Source organism: Mauremys mutica, chromosome 10, assembly GCF_020497125.1.
Source record: "Mauremys mutica isolate MM-2020 ecotype Southern chromosome 10, ASM2049712v1, whole genome shotgun sequence".
NCBI classification, from domain to species: Eukaryota; Metazoa; Chordata; order Testudines; family Geoemydidae; genus Mauremys; species Mauremys mutica.
Genome location: NC_059081.1, coordinates 55,079,623 through 55,100,833, shown reverse-complemented (window position 1 = coordinate 55,100,833; position 21,211 = coordinate 55,079,623). Strand labels below are relative to the sequence as shown.

At 41.7% G+C, this 21,211-nt stretch overlaps 1 protein-coding gene across 5 annotated transcripts in view; it reads left to right on the top strand.

Annotated features, from left to right (window-relative positions):
* The window catches only part of ANKRD44 (ankyrin repeat domain 44), a 213,811-nt gene that overhangs the window by 138,247 nt on the left and 54,353 nt on the right, over positions 1-21,211 (top strand). For 3 of the 5 annotated variants that reach the window (XM_045032495.1, XM_045032492.1, XM_045032496.1), the window contains exons 10-14: positions 1,336-1,450; positions 6,360-6,442; positions 7,768-7,831; positions 12,177-12,245; positions 15,255-15,395. In XM_045032495.1, the coding sequence (XP_044888430.1) occupies positions 1,336-1,450; positions 6,360-6,442; positions 7,768-7,831; positions 12,177-12,245; positions 15,255-15,395 (472 nt within the window). Of the gene's footprint in view, positions 1-1,335; positions 1,451-6,359; positions 6,443-7,713; positions 7,832-12,176; positions 12,246-15,254; positions 15,396-21,211 lie in introns of all 5 variants that reach the window. The other 2 variants (XM_045032494.1, XM_045032491.1) reach the window with 1 other exon arrangement.

Below are 21,211 nucleotides of genomic sequence, written 5' to 3'. Positions count from 1 at the left end.
AAGGTAGAACACAATCCAGTGGCTGGAAGTTGAAGCTAGACAAATTCAGACAGGAAAGAAGGTGTAAATTTTTAACTAGTAGAATAATTAACCATTGGAATAATTTACCAAGGGTCATGGTAGATTCGCCACCACTGACAATTGGTAAATCAGGATTGGATGTTTTTCTAAAAGATCTGCTCTGGGAATTATTTTGGGGAAGTTCTATGGCCTGTGCTACACAGAAGGTCAGCCTAGATGATCACAGTGGTCCTTTCTGACCTTAGAATCTATGAACCATCTGGAAGATCATCTAATGCAGCGGAGTTTAAACTTCTTAATACTGAGGATCATGTCTTTGAATAGAGATCCTCTTGGAGGGTTATCTTCCCTTCTGACTGCCTAAAGCTGTGGCAAATATAGTAGTTATTTACATGAAATAGTGATGTTACAAAAGGGTTATGGAGACAAGCTGAAAGTAAACCTGCTTTAGTGTCATGGGTTGGGCTGTTTGGGTAAATACACTCTCTCCCCCACCTCTGTTTTGTATCTGTGCTGTTTATTTTCTCTGTTTGTGTATAAACCTTCTCTTACAACCTGCAGCTCTCACTGCTCTACTCCAGGTTACTTTGCATTCAGTTCTCTCTTCCTGTGTGTCTTGCTGCACCTACAATTGTGTTGTGGCATGTAGGTTTGATTACAGATGAATATACACCTGAAGAAGCACATGACAAACAAAGATAGGAAGCAGCTATGCAATTGCTTGGGGTTTTCTGTTTGTGAAAACCCTGAGGGAGCTGTAGGTCGGGCTACAGCTACCAGGCAGCACCACTGATCAAATATTGACAGACTTGGTGAGGGTGCAATAGGCAGCCAGGTGAGCCACCTGGAAGAGCTCCATCTTCTATCATTGGTTTATGGACAAAGTTGAGTACCAGTGATCTAAAGAATCAATTTCAACAATTAATTTTGTTGATTTAATTTAGGGCAGCTGCTCATGCCTTTATATCAGCAACAATTCAGAGTCACAGCAGCACCTACAGTATCTGTGTACCACACTAGGCAATTATGGGGAAAGGCCTATGAAATATACAGATAGGTGGGAATAGAATGAAGTAAAAAAAAATGCAGCAGCCAGAATTGTGGCCATCCTGCATGACTGGAACAGCAAATGGCTTGCTGTGTATTGATACCCAGTCCCAGAAATGTAGTGTCTCTGCTGCTAATATTCAAACTAAACTACAGCTGTAACTATGAGGGTAAGCTGCATCCACTGGAAATAAATAAATGGTGTTTCTGGTCGCTGATTCACACTAAATCCTTGTGTGTTACACTGTGTGAAAATGTCTTTTCCAGGAGGTGAAATTGACTGTGTTGATAAGGATGGCAACACCCCTCTGCATGTGGCTGCGAGATATGGACATGAGCTTTTGATTAACACCCTAATAACCAGCGGAGCTGATGCTGCCAAGTAGGTTGCTGAAGAAATGCTGTTCCTAATGGTTAAATATTATGGGTAATACTAGATAATGCTTATTTTTCGGATTCCAGTGTATTCAGGTTAAAATGCATGTGCATAATTATGAATTCAGTAACAAATAGTTTGTATCAGAAAGTCAATTTGAAATCAGTATAAAATATAAAGCTGCTGATGAAGGGCATGTAATTCCCTCAGTTTCTAAAATAAATACATTTACGTCCATAAGCTTGTAGTACTAAACTGATTTATTCCTTTATCTAGTATCCCTTGGTGCTGGATAAGTATCAGTAGAAATGTTCAAAGACAAAGCTGGGTTTAGCCAGTAAAATTATTTCAGAACCTAATGCAGCCGTGGTGCCCAGTCTTTGTGTCTTATGGTTTCAGATCTTCAGCTGGCTGAGATGATGAAGCTGATTTTGTTTGGGGGTTTTATTGAGTGAAACTGAGAGATAAATTTTGATAAGTTGTTCAACTCTTTGTGCTCCAAGGGGTTGAATTTGTTAGGCTGATTTTACTCTGCGTTTGTGTGTGTATGAGAAAGAGACTGCATTAGACTATGTTCATGATTACATATATGTATACATAGTGCAGGCCGAATCCTAGGAGGTGCATTGATTTCAGTGAGAGTTGGACGTTTAGCACCTCCTAGAACCTCGCCTTAGAGTAGTGAGGTAACAGAGCACTAAATTTCCAAAATAGCTGGGGGAAGAGTAAAATTAACTCTGAAAGGGAAAAGAGATGGGGTAGCGTGCAGCCTGGTGGCCACAGGGTAATGCCAGGGAGAAGACCTGGTTTAGATACCTACTGTGAATCTCTTGTTCCCTGAACAAGCAGGGAACAGAGAGAGCTAGTTATTTGCCCATCTCTATGAATGAAGCATCATAAAGATTGTTATAAATGTTTTGTAATATTCACCGTACGCATCTGAACATGCAATTGAGTATTTCCTGACTAGAACCAACCATAAGTATGTGTGATGCCTAATACTGCCGTAGTTGCTGGAGAACATCCTGCTTTAGGACCCAGATCAACCTGTTTTCTTTTTAAAGATGTTTGCAGTTTTCTAGGCTTTTCATTTGGAGATTTTGAAATAAGTATTTTTTCACCATGTTTTGCTATCTGCTTCATTAAAATTGCTTCTCACCAGACAAAAAAGACAGGGTCAGATTTATACTAGCTTGAACATCTGGTCCTTTGTGTCTGAATATGATTTTTGCTAGCTCTTTCTAGTATATAAAGTTTCAGTCCATCTGTTTTCTGAGTTTTAAGGTAACAGTGAATAGCAGTGAGATAACTAGCTCTTGCAATCTAAGTTTTCTGCTCAAAATTTCTATTTCACACTTGGGTGACCTGTGCATTGATCAAATAAAATACCTCTGCCAATAGCAGAAATATCTGAAGTGGGAAGTCTGCTTAGATGTAGTAGGCAGATCCAAATGATGGCACTGTTCTGAAAAAGAAATTACCTACCCAGTACTGCTAGAGGGAATGAGCTTTTAATATGTGCTCTATGTAAATAACTTTGGCATAATTCCTTGAACTGGCATGGAAAAGGAAGAATTTCTACAGTGCTGCTAGCAAAAACTGCAGACAACAAGGTCAGCTATTTGATGCAATTGCCTTTCAGGGATATGGAAGGTAAATAATGTAGGGAGCAATTGTGAGCAGCTCTATACAGTATGGCACTGGCTAGCAGATGTGCAAATTGCATCTCTTGATGGACACCAGCCAAAATATGCACTGGGGTGGAAATCTCTATACAGTGATGGGGGAAATGTGGCTTGAGATAACTAGGGGGGAAGGGGAAATTGATGTAAAAATCAGAGCTGCATGGAGAATACTATGACTATATATAACAAATCCTCTTTGTGATTTAAAGTTAAATAAATACATCCACAGCTTAGAAATGCAACCTGTTTAGACAGACTTGAGCAGCTTGGTGGAGCTTGTGCTATTGCCTTTCAAAGAACAGAGTGTCAGAGCATCCTTGGGCAGGTTTACTCTGTGGGAGACCTAAATGCTGGCAGGGCATTGATTAAATTAAATTTATACAGCACTGTAGATCACTTCTGATTGTGGTCAAGTAGGAAGGTTGACAAATGCAATGTGAAAGGAAAAGAGGAATGGTAGTACAGATTTTGCAACAAATCATATATATATATATGCACTAGTGTTTGTGTGCATAATAAAAATGTATATGATGTGAGAGAGAAAGAGAGCACCTATTTGCAGAAACGTCTGCCTGGGTTGTATGCACAGCTACATATTTTGCAGTTTCAGCTCAGTTGCCACCTTTTGTCAGTTTAAGCCTTGTGTTAGAGCTGGATTTTAAACAGCTTATCCTGGTATGAAATAACTTTCACTAAAGCTTCGTAGTTCTCCTCTAAGAATTTTCCTGCCAACAAATCTTTCATGAAAACAAGTTCCTTCTGAAATCCTGCCTAGTGATATGATCATGTTACGTATATCCTTGGGTTGTCTTGAAGAAATTGAGAGATGGCTATGAATCCATCTGGCATCATCCAGGAATTTAGTTAACTGTTTTTAGCTGCATCTGCAAAAGCAAACAGTAGATTCTCATCTCATACACAATAGCTGATTTCAGAAGCTCTACAGTGATATGCACCAAAGGACTTGATGGCAAGTTAAAGAAGTATGGGTTGGATGAATGGACTATAAGGTGGATAGAAAGCTGGCTAGATCGTTGGGCTCAACGGGTAGTGATCAATGTCTAGTTGGCAGCCAGTATCAAGCGGAGTGCCCCAAGGGTTGGTCCTGGGGCCGGTTTTGTTAAGTATCTTCATTAATAATCTGGAGGATGGCGTGGACTGCACTCTCAGCAAGTTTGCAGATTACGCTAAACTGGGAGGAGTGGTAGATACGCTGGAGGGTAGGGATAGGATACAGAGGGACCTAGACAAATTAGAGGATTGGCCCAAAAGAAACCTGATGAGGTTCAAAACAAGGACAAGTGCAGAGTCCTGCACTTAGGATGGAAGAATTCCAAGCACTGCTATAGACTAGGGACCGAATGGCTAAGCAGCGGTTCTGCAGAAAAGGACCTAGGGGTTACAGTGAACAAGAAGCTGGATATGAGTCAACAGTGTGCCCTTGTTGCAAAGAAGGCTAACGGCATTTTGGGCTGTATAAGTAGGGGCATTGCCAGCGGACTGAGGGACATGATCATTCCTCTCTATTTGACATTGGTGAGGCCTCATCTGGAATACTGTGTCCAGTTTTGGGCCCCACACTAGGATATGGAAAAATTGGAAAGAGTCCAGTGGAGGGCAACAAAAATGATTAGGGGGCTGGAGCACATGATTTATGAGGAGAGGCTGAGGGAACTGGGATTGTTTAGTCTGCAGAAGAGAAGAATGAGGGGGAATTTGATAGCTGCTTTCAACTACCTGAAAGGGGGTTCCAAAGAGGATGGATCTAGACTGTTCTCAATGGTAGCAGATGACAGAACAAGGAGTAATGGTCTCAAGTTGCAGTGGGGGAGGTTTAGGTTGGATATTAGGAAAAACTTTTTCACTAGCAAGGTGGAATGGGTTACCTAGGGAGGTGGTGGAATCTCCTTCCTTAGAGGTTTTTAAGGTAAGGCTTGACAAAGCCCTGGCTGGGATGATTTAGTTGGGAACTGGTCCTGCTTTGAGCAGGGGGTTGGACTAGATGACCTCCTGAGGTCCCCTCCAACACTGATATTCTATTATTCTAAGACTGTCTGTGTCGTAGTATTGGTAAAATAATGTAAGCATAAATGACACTTTGCAAAAACTTGCCAAAATACAAGAATCAAGAGTCTCAAAACCAGGAGCCTAAACTTAGGCTTCTAAGACCATATTTAGCCACCTGCCTGATTCTAAAAGTACAGAGCACTCCACATTGATGTCAGTGGGAGCTGTTGAGGGTTCAGTATGTTTGAAAAATCAAGCAAATGTCTGATATGGATGTAGGACCCTAAGTTTTTAGGTTCCTGTTTTAGGGTTTTGCCAAGGTGTCCGCTTTGAGGAGCCGACAGTCTAACTGAAAAAGGATTCATGGGATAATGATTTGGAAACAAAAATGCCTGGAGACACTGCTCATGAGGATATAGGCAGGGTTGGGGAAAGTGGAGAGTTTAAGGATGGATGAGATGAAGTAGGATGTTTGGCACACAGGAATTGGGAGGCAGTTACAAGTGTAATGACAGCCTGACAGAAGGCAAGAAGCTGCAAGTGGCAGGAGACAAAGAGAGCAGTTAGCTGAAGAAGTCATATAGCGTGAATGTATGGGCTGGGGCAGAACCTCAAAGATGAGGATGAGGACCTGGAACTTGATGTAGATGGAAAGGGCAGTTGTGAGACATGAGTGAGGAAAGGGTCAGAGCACAGGGAGATGTCCTTACAATGGTATTTTGGATGGACTGAAGTATGGAAAAAGGAAACACCAAGAAGCCAAAGATGAGGGGGAGATGCAATAATCCTAGGTGAGAGCTAAATAAGACTTACACTGGCATGTTAGCAATAGGGATGCAGAGGAAAGACAGATTTTAGAGACAATACAGGGATTCTTTCAGCGTTTACTTTTTCACCTCATGTGATAGAACACTTGTATTGCAACTGACAGTCACAGTAGAAATTGAATCTAAATAAAATCCATTCTCTTAACTTCTTCTCTCTTAGGTTCTCATCTCGTTTTTAAAACCATTAGCCTTGCTGTCAGATTGTAATCAAAATCGGATGCTAGCATTATGCTTTAACAAATAAACTAAACCCCAGAGATTATAGAAGGTACAAATAAAATTTATGATGCAAGAAAGAGCCACCTACAGAAATATAGACACAATATTTTTTAAGAGGGGAATTTTTATTATCTGGGTTGAAATTTTGGTAACTAATAAAAGTGTTCTGCCTAACAGGTGCGGTATCCACAACATGTTCCCCTTACATTTAGCAGCACTAAACGCTCACTCGGACTGCTGCAGGAAGTTGTTGTCATCAGGTAAGTGAATCCAGCTGCGACTGTGGAGCTTAATTAATATCATGAACATGCTGCTTATGGCCTCTGTTTTATTCAGTGTTGTGAATTGTCCAAATGAAAGACTTCCTGTGCTGCTTCATGTGATTGTGTGGCTTGGCATACGGGAGTGTGCGTGGCTTTCCTAACTGCATGCTGATAATTACTAGCATCCTGTATTGTTCGTGCCTGAAGCCCTTTGAATGCTTTTTTTTCCCCTGGCAGTCACAGAGAGTTTATTTTAATTCACAGGGAAGGGGAGGAAAGGGAAAATCCTTTACCAAGCTGTAAAAATGTGAGATACGGTAGGTTCTTCTGAAACAAACAACTGTAGGCCTTGATTCAGGGGAAAGCACCCTTACTGAGGACAACTCTTGAGCAAATGCTTACGTTCCATTGACGTTCATGGGACTAAAACACATGCTTTCCAGAATCAGGGCTATAGTAAAGAAAATGAGGTAGTTAAAGTTCTCAGAAGGGGGCATGGGGCAAGTGTTAGTTTGCTGATACTGCTCTTTCAAAGCAATAAGGTGCCAACTCCTGACTTCCTTATGCAGGCAGAAGTTCCACTGAGTTCAAAGATGGAGAGCAGTTCATGTATTTTCCAGAAAAATGTATCACTCCTTAGCATGTGAAACCTCCCACAACCACTCTCAGCCATAAGGTTGAGTCCCTTGGGATGTTTAGGGGAAAAATAGCGTGAAAAATGTAACTTGCATACCGAATTACAGCAAACCCTGATGTGCTCCGTCCTGGGTTATTAGGTCAGCAGGGGAAGCAGGCTGCTTAGGCATCCCAGGGTTAATTCCATAAGAATCTGCGGTGGGGTTTATGTCTACAGCCTTGTGTATCTTTAAAAACATCTGTTGCACGTTCCTGGAAGCATTTTTCCAGAATCTAAAAACAACCTGGAAAACACACACACAAATAAAATTCAACTCTCTGCATGCTAGGGCTCACTCTGTGCCTCTCCTCATTTCATCATTTTTTTGTGTCTGCATAGCCTGCTATCACAATTCTCTCGATAAGAATCTGCCTCATAAATGCCTGTCACATGATTTAATAGTTATGTAGCCCAAGGCTGAATGTGGAAGTAGATTCTTTTTGACTTCACAGTTCTTTTTATAGAGCCACCAAGCTTGAGCAGCCACTGTCCGTTTCCATGACAACCACTTGCTGACTAGAGTTGCTTGTGTTCTGGTTTTTCTAACTAACTGTTTTTTCTGTCTCTGCAATGTTTCTTGTGGTTTAACTAGGACAAAAGTATAGCATAGTGTCCTTGTTTAGTAATGAGCACGTGCTGTCTGCAGGCTTTGAAATAGACACCCCAGATAATTTTGGAAGAACGTGCCTCCACGCTGCTGCTGCAGGAGGGTGAGTAGTTACAATTATAGCTGTTACGCTAGTTGTAATTTAATTGTGGAGTCGGTGTAACTCAAGCCAGCTGTACCATCTGCAAAGGAATTTGTTCTAGTTAAAGAGGAGCAAAACAATTCGATGTAAAATCTTTCTCTCTCCAGGCCGTGTCCCGCCAGCATTTGGTAAACTGAGGCTCAAATTAGGGCTACTTGTATTGTGAGTAAGAGTGATAGGACCTGGCCTTTTATTACAGAAGCTAGTTTGTGATTTGAAACCTACACCTCTGGAAGGGAGTTACAATCCCCCTGTCTTCTGCCTATATGCAGACTGCTTAGACTTTGGGTCCCAGTACCAGGAGCAAGAGAGGCTACACACTCCCTCACTTCTCCCTGATTGCGTGGGTTGGACTCTTGGCTCCATGCCTCTCACTCACTGGCCAGTACTGACATGCCAGCATAGGAGGTAGGGTTGTCGTTTAAGGCTTCCATGGGCCAGCAGTAAATGACCGTCCCTTGAAGGTGGATGCAGGGAAGGAATAGCGGCTCCCTGAGATGCTCCTGGTGGAGTGCAGCAAGGCACTGCCCCCTTGTTGTGTCCTTGCATCAAAATCTAGTTATAAAAGAAGATATTTAAGGCATTAAAATGCCACAGTCTTTTTTTCCAGGTTTCAGTCAGAGAAAGATTATTTTAAGCCTCTGAAGCCCATTGAAAGTAACTGAAATACAGAATCAAAAGGTTTTCATCCTCTGATGATGCAATTCAGATGGGCAATGGGATCCTAGGAGTGAAAATGAATGAAAATTAAATTACGTCAGTTTCATTTGTAGCCCTCCTGGCCAGTTCCTTTCAAGATTTGCTGTTAATTCACAGTAGATTTGTTTGAAATTAACACGGAAAAAGCACAAAACACTTGGCAAGCTATTGTTTTCTGGCTCTTCGGTTGAGGACTTGATGGCTCAGAAGATTGCTAGATGGAGCCTCTAGAATCCATCCTAGATTGGCAAGGGTTGTATTGACCAGCTATGGTAACTACCTGGTGTCTGTGTGGTAGCCTTTGTAAGAATGAGTTGTCAGCTCACTTCTTAGTGGACCATTGTCCACTTCACAAAAGTCGTCACATCACAAGTACATAATGAAAGTGTTTCAGACACTAGACAGGCTTGTTTTTGTTAAGCATTTATTTCATACGGTTAACAGAAGATGTATAGTAGTTGTGTGGACTGAATTACCATGACAGAGCACTCTACGGAAAGTACCTCTCCTTAAAGCTGGACTCAAAATAATACCCCAGGTGTCTGAAAGAAAGGGACTGAAATAAGAGGTAAAATTTGGGTACATTGTGGGGAGCATTTTGTAGATATTTTATACACTGGCAATTTTAGATTGGGGTGAACACCAGTTTTGTTCCATCTGCTTCTTTAAGACTGGAACTGGAGCTGTACATAAAACACATATTTTCCTCTTGATGCATGCCTGTAACTCCTATTAACATTAATGGGAGTTATATTGGCATTGAGACAAGACTAGCTTTCAAAGGATCTCTTTTTTCTGTTTCTCAGTAGAAATGATTTATTGCCTTTCTGAATGACAAAGGAGTGTTGGAAGATTATTGTGCTTCATTACATGATCTTATGGTTTGGTATTGTACATTAATTTACTTGAATTACAAAGATATTAAAATGCAGCTATTTTATTTTCCATTAAGAATCACTTCAATTTCAACAATAACAACACATAGTTGTATCATATTGAATTCATTCAGTGGGGATAAAAACTATTAATAATCCTATTTGACTGCAACAAAGCTCTTAAGGATGTGCTTAACTTTAAGCTTGTTCTTAAGTCTCATTGAAGAAAATGGGATTTAAGTAGGTGCTTAAAGTTAAGTTTATGCTAAATGTTTTGCAGAAAAAAGTGGACTTCAGCATATGAATAAAAAATTAATCACATCCTTAAGTGCTTTCCTGAACTGGGGCCTAAATCTCCTCCTCATTATTAGCCCAGCATTTTGTAAGCTTGCTTCAAACTTCAAAATTTTTCTTGGAAAAATTCTCAGCTCAGCATCGGAAGTATTAGCAGCACAACTCCCATCGGAAATTTTTGACTGCCTTCCCTCACCTTGAATCCAGGATATATTTATTACTTTCTATTTATATTATTGATTTGTTTTAACTAGGGCTGTTGATTAATCACAGTTAACTCACGCATTTAACTAAAAAAAATTAATTCTGATTAATCACACTGTTAAATAATAGAATACCAATTGAAATGTATTAAATATTTTGGATGTTTTTCTACATTTTCAAATGTATTGATTTCTATTACAACACAGAATACAAGGTGTATGGTGCACACTTCATATTATTTTTTATTACAAATATTTGCACTGTAAAAATGATAAAATAAATAGTATTTTTCAATTCAGTTCATACAAGTACTGTAGTGCAATCTCTTTATCATGAAAGTGTAACTTTTTTTGTTACATAACTGTACTCAAAAACAAAACAATGTAAAACTTTAGAGCAGGGTCAGCAACCTTCGGCATGCAGCCCACCAGGGTAATCCGGTGGCAGGCCGTGAGACATTTTGTTTACATTGACGATCTGCAGGCACGGCCTCCTACAGCTCCCAGTGGCCATGGTTCGCCATTCCTGGCCAGTGGGAGCTGCGAGAAGTGACAGGCCACAGGAACGTGCTGGCTGCCGCTTCCTGCAGCTCCCATTGGCCGGGAATGGTGAACCGCGGCCACTGAGAGCTGCGGGGGGGGGGGGGGGCTGTGCCTGCAGACGGTCAAGATATACAAAATGTCTCAGGGCCCGTCAGCGGATTACCTTGATGGGCCGCGTGCCGAAGATTGCCGACCCCTGCTTTAGAACCTACAGGTCCACTCAGTCCTCCTTTTTGTTCAGCCAATCGCTAAGACAAACAAGTTTGTTTACATTTACAGGAGATAATGCTGCCTGCTTCTTATTTACAGTATAACCTGAAAGTGAGAACAGGTGTTCGCATGGCACTTTTGTAGCTGGCATTGGAAGGTATTTACGTGCCAGATATGCTAAACATTCATATGCCCCTTCATGCTTTGGCCACCATTCCAGAGGACATGCTTCTGTGTTGATTATGCTCATTAAAAAAAATGTGTTAATTAAATTTGTGACTGAACTCCTTGGGGGAGAATAGTATATTTCTTGCTCTGTTTTATCCACATTCTGCCATATATTTCATGTTATAGCAGTCTTGGATGATGACCCAGAACATGTTCGTTTTAAGAACACTTTCACAACAGATTTGACAAAATGCAAAGAAGGTACCAATGTGAGATATCTAAAAATAGCTACAGCACTTGACCGAAGGTTTAAGAATCTGAAGTTCCTTCCAAAATCTGAGAGGGACGAGGTGTGAAGCTTGGTTTCAGAAGTCTTAAAAGAGCAACACTTGGATGTGGAAACTACAGAACCTGAAACACCAAAAAAGAAAATCAACCTTCTGCTGGTGGCATCTGACTCAGATGATGAAAATGAACATGCGACAGTCCGCTCTGCTTTGGATTGTTATCAAGCAGAACCTGTCATCCGCATGGATGCATGTCCTCTGGACCGTTGGTTGAACCATGAAGGGACATACGAATCTTTAGCGCATCTGACACATAAATATCTTGCGATGCCAGATACAACAATGCCACGCGAATGCTGTTCTCGGTTTCAGGTGATATTGTAAATAAGAAGTGGGCAGCATTATCTTCTGCAGATTGTAATCAAACTTGTTTGTCTGAGCGATTGGCTGACATATGACTGAGTGGACTTGTAGGCTCTAAAGCTTTACATTGTTTTATTTTTGAATGCAGTTATTTTTTGTACATGATTCTATATTTGTAAGTTCAACTTTCATGGTACAGATTTCTCTACAGTACTTGTATTAGGTGAATTGAAAAATACTATTTCTTTTGTTTTTTACAGTGCAAATATTTGTAATAAAAATTAAATATAAAGTGAGCATTGTACACTTTGTATTCTGTGTTGTAATTGAAATCAATATATTTGAAAATGTAGAAAACATCCAAAAATATTTAAATAAATGGTATTCTATTATTAACAGTGTGATTAATTGCAATTAATTTTTTAATTGCTTGACAGCCCTAGTTTTTAACTTGTCTGAAATAGCATTCCAAGCTTATCTAGTAATAAAGGTGTGAACTCTACAAGTTTCCTTTTTCTCGGTTCTTTTGTTTGGGCTTGAATTGAAGTTTATGGCATTTCTGCACTGCAAATAGTGAAATAACACTTTTTTTTTTTTTTTGGTACTGACCAAGATGAAAACTTCTGTTTTGCTCATGCTTTGTTTTCTTTCCTTGTCTTTTCAGTAACGTTGAATGTGTAAAACTCTTGCAGAGCAGTGGAGCAGATTTTAATAAAAAGGACAAATGTGGGAGGTATGTAAATTGTGAAGCTCTTTTTCAGATATATCTCAAAAAAAGAAAGAGAAAGAAAAAGCCCTCAATCTGGAAATCATATGTTCCGCTTAAAAAGGTAAACCGTAAAAGGGGGTAAGAAATCACCATTCCCAATAGGGTACTGCGCTTGAAGTTAAATGCCAAAAAGGCAGGTGCAGACTACATTAAATACATGAAAGCCAAGCACATGCTCTTGAGTCTTTCTTGTTTAAAAATATCAGTGGTTTAATTTTATTCCTCATTGCTGTTCGCACTGCTTGGATCCTTGTGCTTTTGTGCCCAAGATAGCACCTGCACGTCACTGTGGGGAGAACTACTGCTCATCAGCCTGCTTTCTAGACTTTCTCAAAGTAAAATAATGCAGGTATTGTTATGACAGAAATGGACGTGCTGATTCAACTTCCGGAGTGCCCCGGATGTACATTACACATTCAGCCAAACAGTTTTCACCTAAGCCACGGATTTAAAAAATAGGAGCCTACTTCATCTTTAAGCTCTGATCCTGGAAATGCCTATGCATGTGCTTAACTTCACACACTGTTAGTAGCCCCATTAACTTTAGTGGCTACTCATGGTGTGTAAAGTTAACCATGTGCATAAGACTTTGCAAGATGGAGGCCTTAGGCTCAGAATGGCTGAGCTCTCTGTGGCTCCCAGTCTAGTCAATGGGAACAGCTGAAGTGGTCTGCCATTTTGAAAATCAAGTGAATTTTCAAGAGCCTAAATTATTGTTTTGTTATAGAAAGGGTAAAAAGGGGGGCAGATCTCATGCACTATGCACCTTTGAGGGCAACAGCTTAAAATAACCCATCACAAATCTCCTCCCTCCTCTTGAACAATTTTCCATCCTTCTCATTAAAATTTCTCTTCTCCCAACCCCTTCCTCCCCATTTTAAAATTGGAAAACAGATGAGCCTTGTAACAAACCCAGACATTAGTCAGATTTGGGCTATTTTGGGCCACAGGTGGGAAGAAATTTCAAATCTGTGTTCACAGAATTCCCAGTCAAAAGCCCCCTGTCATGCTAGCCAGCAGGGCACCAGCTCAAACACCTTTTGCTTTTCTCAGTGTGGCAGTGCAGCAAAGCTAATACTGAAATGAGTTAGGAACCTCACATTAGGTCCCCACTATTGAAAATCTTGGTCCCAATATGTGTGATTTACTTGCTTTTGAATTGCGATATGAGTAATAGCACAGCTCAGTTTAAAGAGCTGGATAGGAAGGAAAGTGTAATCCAAAAAATACTACATAAATGTACTGTAACCAAATTAAAATAGAAAAAAATGAGTCTTGCGGTATTTTTAAATGGGTACTCTTTAAGGACCATTTGTGCTGTTATCCCGCCAAGGACATTGTAAAAGCCTTAGCAAATGAAATATACAAGATTATAACTTTTAGGAAGTTTTGCTCTTGTTCGTAATGACGACATAAAGTAATCTAACATTAAAAGGCTCTAATGTGTTACAGGCGTTATTGGCATTTCATCCTAAAGGTGCAGTAAAGGGCTTTCCGATTTGTTTTTTAAACCATATGTGCTAAAGAGACACAGTGTAGGTATGTCACCTTTGACATAAAAACAAAGCTGTTCTTTATCCCGTGTAAATGAAACAGGTACAAAACTGAGAGAGCTAGCAAGAAAATGAAGCACTTTTTGGTTATTTGCATTTCACAACTTCCCAGAAAAATAAGTGAAACAAAAAAACCTTTTTTTGGGGGGGAGGGGGGGAAATAATTTTAATTGGTAGAGGTTTTTCGTGTCTTTGAGCGGTAGAAGCAGCCTTTGAAAATTTCATACCCAGCAGGGAACTCCTGCCTTCCCAGCAATGAATGTGCTTTCTGAATGATACTTATGCTTTTGAGTTGGGGATGCCAAATCTCTGACTCTGTGAACTATACTGCACAATGAATCTTTTCTTGGATGTTGGAATCTGTCAGTATGACAGGGTGGATAGGTCATCGCACAGCTATGTCACACCCCACCGCAGTCATTGCCCATAGGCTCTGACTGAGCCAGGCAACACCATGATGTTTTGAGGATTAAATACAGGCTGATGTTTCATTGTGTCACCCTGAGTTGAGGCAACAGGCTGCAGCTGAGCCTGCTGACTTAAAAAGTGGCTGAGCTACTTTCATGGGAGGGAGAGACAGGACACAAACAGGCAGAGAGCTCTGGAAACATAAGAACTGCCCAATTGGTGGTGTTTTGTTGGGTTTTATATTGCTTGTCTGGAGTTTAGACCAGGGATGGGCAAACTTTTTGGCCCGAGGGCCACGTTGGGGAGCAAAACTGTATGGAGGGCTGGGTAGGGAAGGCTGTGCCTCCCCAAACAGCCTGGCCCCCGCCCTCTATCTGACCCCTCTCACTCCCTGACTGCCCCCCTCAGAAACCCTCACCCAGCCAACCCTTCCCCCTGCTCCTTGTCCCCTGACTGCCCCTAACCGCCCCCCGGGACCGCACCCGCTATCTACCCGCCTGTTCCCCGTCCCCTGCCCCGCCAGAACCTCTCCCCTGTCCAACTACCCCCTGTTCCCCGTCCCCTGACCGCCCCCCCGAACCTCCGCCCCGTCTAACTGCTCCCTGTCCCCTGACTGCCCCCCGGGACCTCCTGCCCCTTATCCAACCCCCTGGCCCCATGGCTGTGGGAGAGGGGGAGCAGCGGGGGAGGGGCCTGGGGCTAGCCTCCCGGGCCAGGATGTCAGAGGCCGGGCAGGACTGTCCCGCAGGCCGTAGTTTCCCCACCTCTGGCTTAGACCATTAAACTTCATTAAGTGAATGTGGCCGGAGACTAATTTGTGTTTTTTGGTTGAACAAGAAGCTGTAAATAAACCCCAAAACCTGAGGGTTTTTTTTGAGGGGGGGGGAAGGAGGAGCATGGGGGGTTGTTTTGTTTTACCTGAGGCCTCTCTAGTAAGGGTGGAATTGGGACTCATTAGTATAATCCAGTAATAGATAGTGTTTGAAGTAATAAATTGCCATTTGTTTTGCAGGACACCTTTGCACTATGCAGCTGCGAATTGTCATTTCCATTGTATTGAGACACTGGTGACCACAGGGGCAAATATTAATGAAATGGATGACTGGGGACGTACTGCTTTGCACTATGCTGCTGCTTCAGACATGGACAGAAAGTAAAAAAGCCTATTTGTATTCCTTGTTTTTACTGTGTTTCTAACTCATTGTCATTTATATTCTTTTCATGCCACAATCTCATTTAAACAAAAATAAACCCACTAGCAAAGGTAATCCTCCTCCTCCTCCTCCTCATAGACACACCCATTACTGAAATAGCTTTGATTATAAGCAGAGTCATGTATAGTGCAGTTATGCAGCTGCACAATTTACCTTTTAATTCAAGTTGCCACATAAATCCCCAAAATGCTGTTCACCTTCTCCTGCTGAACGACTTCCCTTCCCACTTTGCCTTCGTGTTTCCTTATTCTGGTGGTTTTCCCACCAGGGAGAGTTCAGGGAATTTCCCATTCCTGCTCTACTGTTGTGGTCTTTTTTAAAAGGATAGAGCATGAGGCAATGGGAGGGAGATCTTTCCAGATGGGGGACGACAACAAAGACAAGCTATTGCCAGCCTACCCACACTTTTCTGTCAGAGATGGAATAGGTCCGAGGGTGCTGGAACAATTTGTACAGTGGGGGTACTAAGAGCCATTCAACCAAACTGTGAATCTTGTATATCATGGAAACCACTTCAAGCCAGTGGGTGCACCAGCATCCCTAGTTCCAGCACCTATGAGTTAGGCCCCCCCGTGAACGTCACTGTGTGGGCTGACAGAAACAGAACCCATTGGGGGTGAGAGGCTGCTAAGCAACTGGGGACTCAACAGGAGAGGCAAGATTCTGTGTTCCAGCAGAAAAGTGGGAACAGCCTGTGACGGATTGGATCACAGAAATGCCCTGGGAACTGCCACCTGATGTGCCATGATTACTTCTACCCCTGCCTTCCCTGCCAGCTCGGGGCCCCAACACTCCGTCTTGCTGAGCCAGACACTCCCGTCTGCTCCAGCAAATTACTGAATTGCTTGCCCCAAAGCTGCAGGTTTACCTGAAAGCAGCTAACAAAAGTGTGCTTGTCTTAAATACTCAGATGCCCAACTCCCAATGGGATCTAGACCCAAATAAATATGTTTTATCCTGTATAAAGCTTATACAGGGTAAACTCATAAATTGTTCGCCCTCTATAACACTGATAGAGAGATATGCACAGTTGTTTGCTCCCCCAGGTATTAATACAAACTCTGAGTTAATTAATAAGTAAAAAGTGATTTTATTAAATACAGAAAGTAGGATTTAAGTGGTTCCAAGTAGTAACAGACAGAACAAAGTAAGTCACCAAGCAAATTAAAATAAAATGTGCAAATCTACGTCTAATCAAACTGAATACAGATAATCACACCCTCAGAGATGCTTCAGTAAGTTTTTTCCTCAGACTGGACACCTTCCAGGCCTGGGCACAATTCTTTCCCCTGGTACAGCTCTTGTTCCAGCTCAGGTGGTAGCTAGGGGATTCTTCATGATGGCTCCTCTCCTCCCTTTGTTCTGTTCCACCCCTTTATATATCTTTTGCCTAAAGGCGGGAATCGTTTGTCCCTCTCTGGGTTTCCACCCCCTCCTTCTCAATGGAAAGACACCAGGTTAAAGATGGATTCCAGTTCAGGTGACATGATCACATGTCACTGCAAGACTTCACTACCCACTTGCCAGCACACACGTATACAGGAAGACTTACAGGTAAAACACACCCATCTGCAGACAATTGTCCTGGTTAATGGGAGTCATCAAGATTCCAAACCACCATTAATGGCCCACACTTTGTATAATTACAATAGGCCCTCAGAGTTATATTTCATATTTCTAGTTTCAGATACAAGAGTGGGACATTTATACAAATAGGATGATCACACTCAATAGATTATAAGCTTTGTAATGATACCTTACAAGATACCTTTTGTATGAAGCATATTCCAGTTACATTGTATTAACTCATTAGCATATTGTATAAAACCCTGAACACAGCCACTAGCAGAAAAGACCACTGTACTTGTGGGAACTGGAGGTTCGTTGGTTGGAGTATGGGGCCAGTGTTATGCAGTGCTCTTAAGCCCATTGGGAACAAAGTCTGATTCTAGTGGGATTAAGAAACTCTCCTCAACAGCTTCATTAATGACATCTCCCCTTCTCTCAAATCTCTGGTTAGTCTGTACAATTTCTAATTCTCAGTTTGTTACATAATTTGGTGGTGTCTGCCCTATGACATGATGTATAGATCAAATTGGGGAGGGATAGTTCAGTGGTTTGAGTATTGGCCTGCTAATTCCAGGGTTGTGAGTTGAATCCTTGAGGGGGCCATTTGGGGAATTGGTCCTGCTTTGAGCAGGGGGTTGGACTAGATGACCTCCTGAGGTCACTTCCAACCCTAATAATCTATGATTCTATGATAGCCTTAGGTCTCCTTTGGAATTAAAAACCATTAGTCAGCTATTTTCATTGCCTGTTATGCCCACACAGTCCTCTCTGTTCCTCTCCTGGTCTAAGGGATCATTCACTTTGGTTTCTTATACATTTAAGTCTTGTAAAAAATTGTTTGACATACAATTCATTTCCAGTATAACACCTTCTAAAAGCTTCATTGCTCTCTTGCAATGGCCTCTGCGTAGCCCCACTGTAGAAGGTTGTGTGACAGGCCATTGCAAACCACAGAACCATTCCCTGCAGTAAAACGGATACGAAGTACATGAACATCACCCTCAGATCCATATGCTCCTAGCCATGAGGCAGCAAGGTCTTCAAAGGACTGCACTTCCTGTACATCCATTTCTAGTATATGATAGCGTAGAGGGAAGGCAAGTGGAAGTTTCTAGGCCAGTCTCCATCAGGAGCTGCTACTCCTTGTACTGAAACCCTTGATTCAAAGCCAACTTTTGAGATTTTGGGCCTCTCCTGCTGTCTGGAGTTCTGACATGACAAGTCAGGGGCCTGCCTATAAACAGGCCCTTGACCAAGCTTAGGATCCATCAAGCCAGTTTTAGCAGTGGCAAAAAGCCTGATTCATTTAGTCAAGTCTCCAAACATTAGTAAGATTGCTTTTCCCTCGTTGCACCCCTGGTTGTTTTTATGGCTTCCAAGATAGTTGAGGGTGGCAGTACCTTCACATGAGACCCCCCAGGACAGAGAATCACATAAACTAGTCCAACTTTGAAAACGATCTTATTTGTTGGTGTCTCTTGCAATGTGCATATGCAAAAAGATACTAAACTATCAGGTGGCGATGGACCTCTATAATGTCGTCTTATGCAGTAAAAAATTCCTATGATATGACCTTTTCCTGAGAAGTTAAAAGGTGAGACACGTGTTGCTGGACATGTCTAGGACAGTTGTTCATTTTCTGGCATCAGCAGTGATACTTCACAATGTTTTATGGCTCAGACTGTCTGGGTTGCCGCAAGAAGTGCACTCTAATGTTTTTGATTTGCTCTCTAGAGACCATGAGGTAATAGTAAATCTGTTGAAATTAGAAAACTAGATACTAGATCTATGGCTAAATCCCTAGGGTTATCTTACCCATCTTTCAGACCAAAGTTGCTATTTTTCTCATTTCAGAATCTCCTCAGTCCTCTTATCTCTCTGGGTGCCAATCCCAGCAATAGCAAAAACCATCTAAGCCTGCTAAGACTTCTGAATTTAACAATAGCAGTAAAGACCATGTGTATCTGCTGTGGTATATGCCCTCCTTGCCTGCTGTTTCACCCGGTGGTGCCATAGAGCTTGAAACTAATCCTACCCCTTCCTATTCTTTGAGGGGAACAAAGGGATTTAGGACTGGAAGGTGTCTCCTGGGTCATTGAGTCCAGTCCTAAATTACAGGCAGTCCTGTCATGTAATCCCAATCATGAATTCATCATGCTCCATTTCCAGAAGAGTAAGGTTGTCTGACCCCACTACTTCTGTTGCTTACAGTCAGCACAGACTGTTGAATCTTGGAGACTGCAGAAGGAGCTGGCAGTTAGAAAACACTGAGCAAATTTGATGTGGAAGGCACTGAGACACAGCACACATGGATGCATCTTCTTCTCTCCCCTTGACACCCAGTCATTTTTCACAGAAAAAACACATTTCAAACTTAGTTCCAACTGGAACATTGGATTTGAACATCATGGGGAGTGTTCTTGTCTTCTTATATTGTCCTTTTAGTAGCCACTGTATCACTTAGATGAGTGAGTAAGATTCAAGAACCCCTGGCTGATCTGCCTTTAGTATGCTGTGGAACGATACTATGCTTTTGTGGCCTTACCCTGAATTTATGCCTGATGATTATTTCATGTTCGTTGCCCTCTCTTTTTTTCCTAGAGCTTGAGACTTGGTAGGAGAGGCCAGGTTGTATAAGCTAAGGGTGACGAAGACCATTATTTTCTACCTGGACAGAACTAAGTCATTTTGTAGGTCATCATGGCTATTTCCAACATATGGGAAAAAATTCCAGAGGTCAGGCTATTTAGATCCAAAGACCATTGAAGATGATGATTCTTTGTATCCAGCCTGGTAATGAGCAGGCAGGAATCTCAATTCGGGAAGGACTAAAAGTTTGTTCTACCAGAGATTCAGCTGTCTTGACTTCTTGTTAGTAGAATGTATCCCTTCCTACACTCAGAATTCGCAGAGGCATTTTAATGAAATAGATAGGCCACTTACCAGTAAATGGAGATTTTTGAATGTATTGTCTCTGCAGATCAGCAGGGACTCTCCCTCCACCCCTCTTCTTGAGACTTATTAATAATTTAATTGAGATCTGACTGTGGTTAGCAGATGCAGCCTTTAACTGTGTCTGGGAGTGTTTGGGTCCATGGTCAATGCATGTGCCATCCTCTAACACTTTTTTACAGCATTGAATGGTTCATTTACTTCTGAGGCATGACACATGAGTAATAGTCAGGGAACATCCTGTGTGAATTAATGGTGCATATTCTGCGTATCTCAGATATCTATGATGTCTGCAATCCTTCTGGACATCAGACAGAATTGGGATCATTATTGGGATACAGAATGTCAAATCTGGATGTGGAGCATGGGACACTGAATGTTTTGAAGAGATTCACCATTCTGTATTGCTCAAAATCCAGTCTGGAATGTGTGTTGGATAGAGACTAAAATTAGTTATGGGCAAATTAGTTTGGCAAAAAATCCAAGTAGACCAAACTGTGCTTTTTAGTCAAATATTTGTGAAGGTTCACAGCAGTTCAGAAACTTTTTTTTTCTTTCTTGGCTCTTGATTTCTACAGTCCTGAGGGTCAAATAATGTCTGTCTACAAAATTTAACCCACTACCAGCCATTCCCACCAGACTGATCCCCTTCATGTAACATTACCAGAGACACTCCACTTTCCAGTAGGCTCAAAAGTTTGAACAATTATTCAGCTCTTTACATGTCTAAAGAGTCTTGTTGGAGTGTCATAAGAGTGTTGCCTAGACCCTTAGCAAAGTGTGGGAACTGTCAGCAACACATCGAGAGCAGAGTCAAGACAGGCCAATTTAGTGCTGGTGGTTAAAATTTCACAGGGTTCTATCCCTTGGTCAACAGCAAGTTACCATGGGTAGAGGATGGAGATGGCGATTGGGAGCATAGGGTTGCAAAGAAGAGTCTTTGAGGGCAAGGGGCAGGTGTGGGGAAACAGAAAGTTGCAGAAAGTGATGAACAAATTGGTTCTGATAGAAATCAAAATGTTTTGATTACTTTTGAAGTTGACGTACAGAATGAAGAGCTGGCATATTTTAGGTGGTGTTCAATGTCTGGGAATGTGATTAGCTCATATGCTAGGCCCTTTATTTAACTTTACTAATGCCTAGAATTGGTCTCTTGATTGGAGGAGAGAGTGGGGGTGGTAAATTACACCAAAATCACTGATCTGACGTTTTGAAAATGAGTTGCATTTTTCTG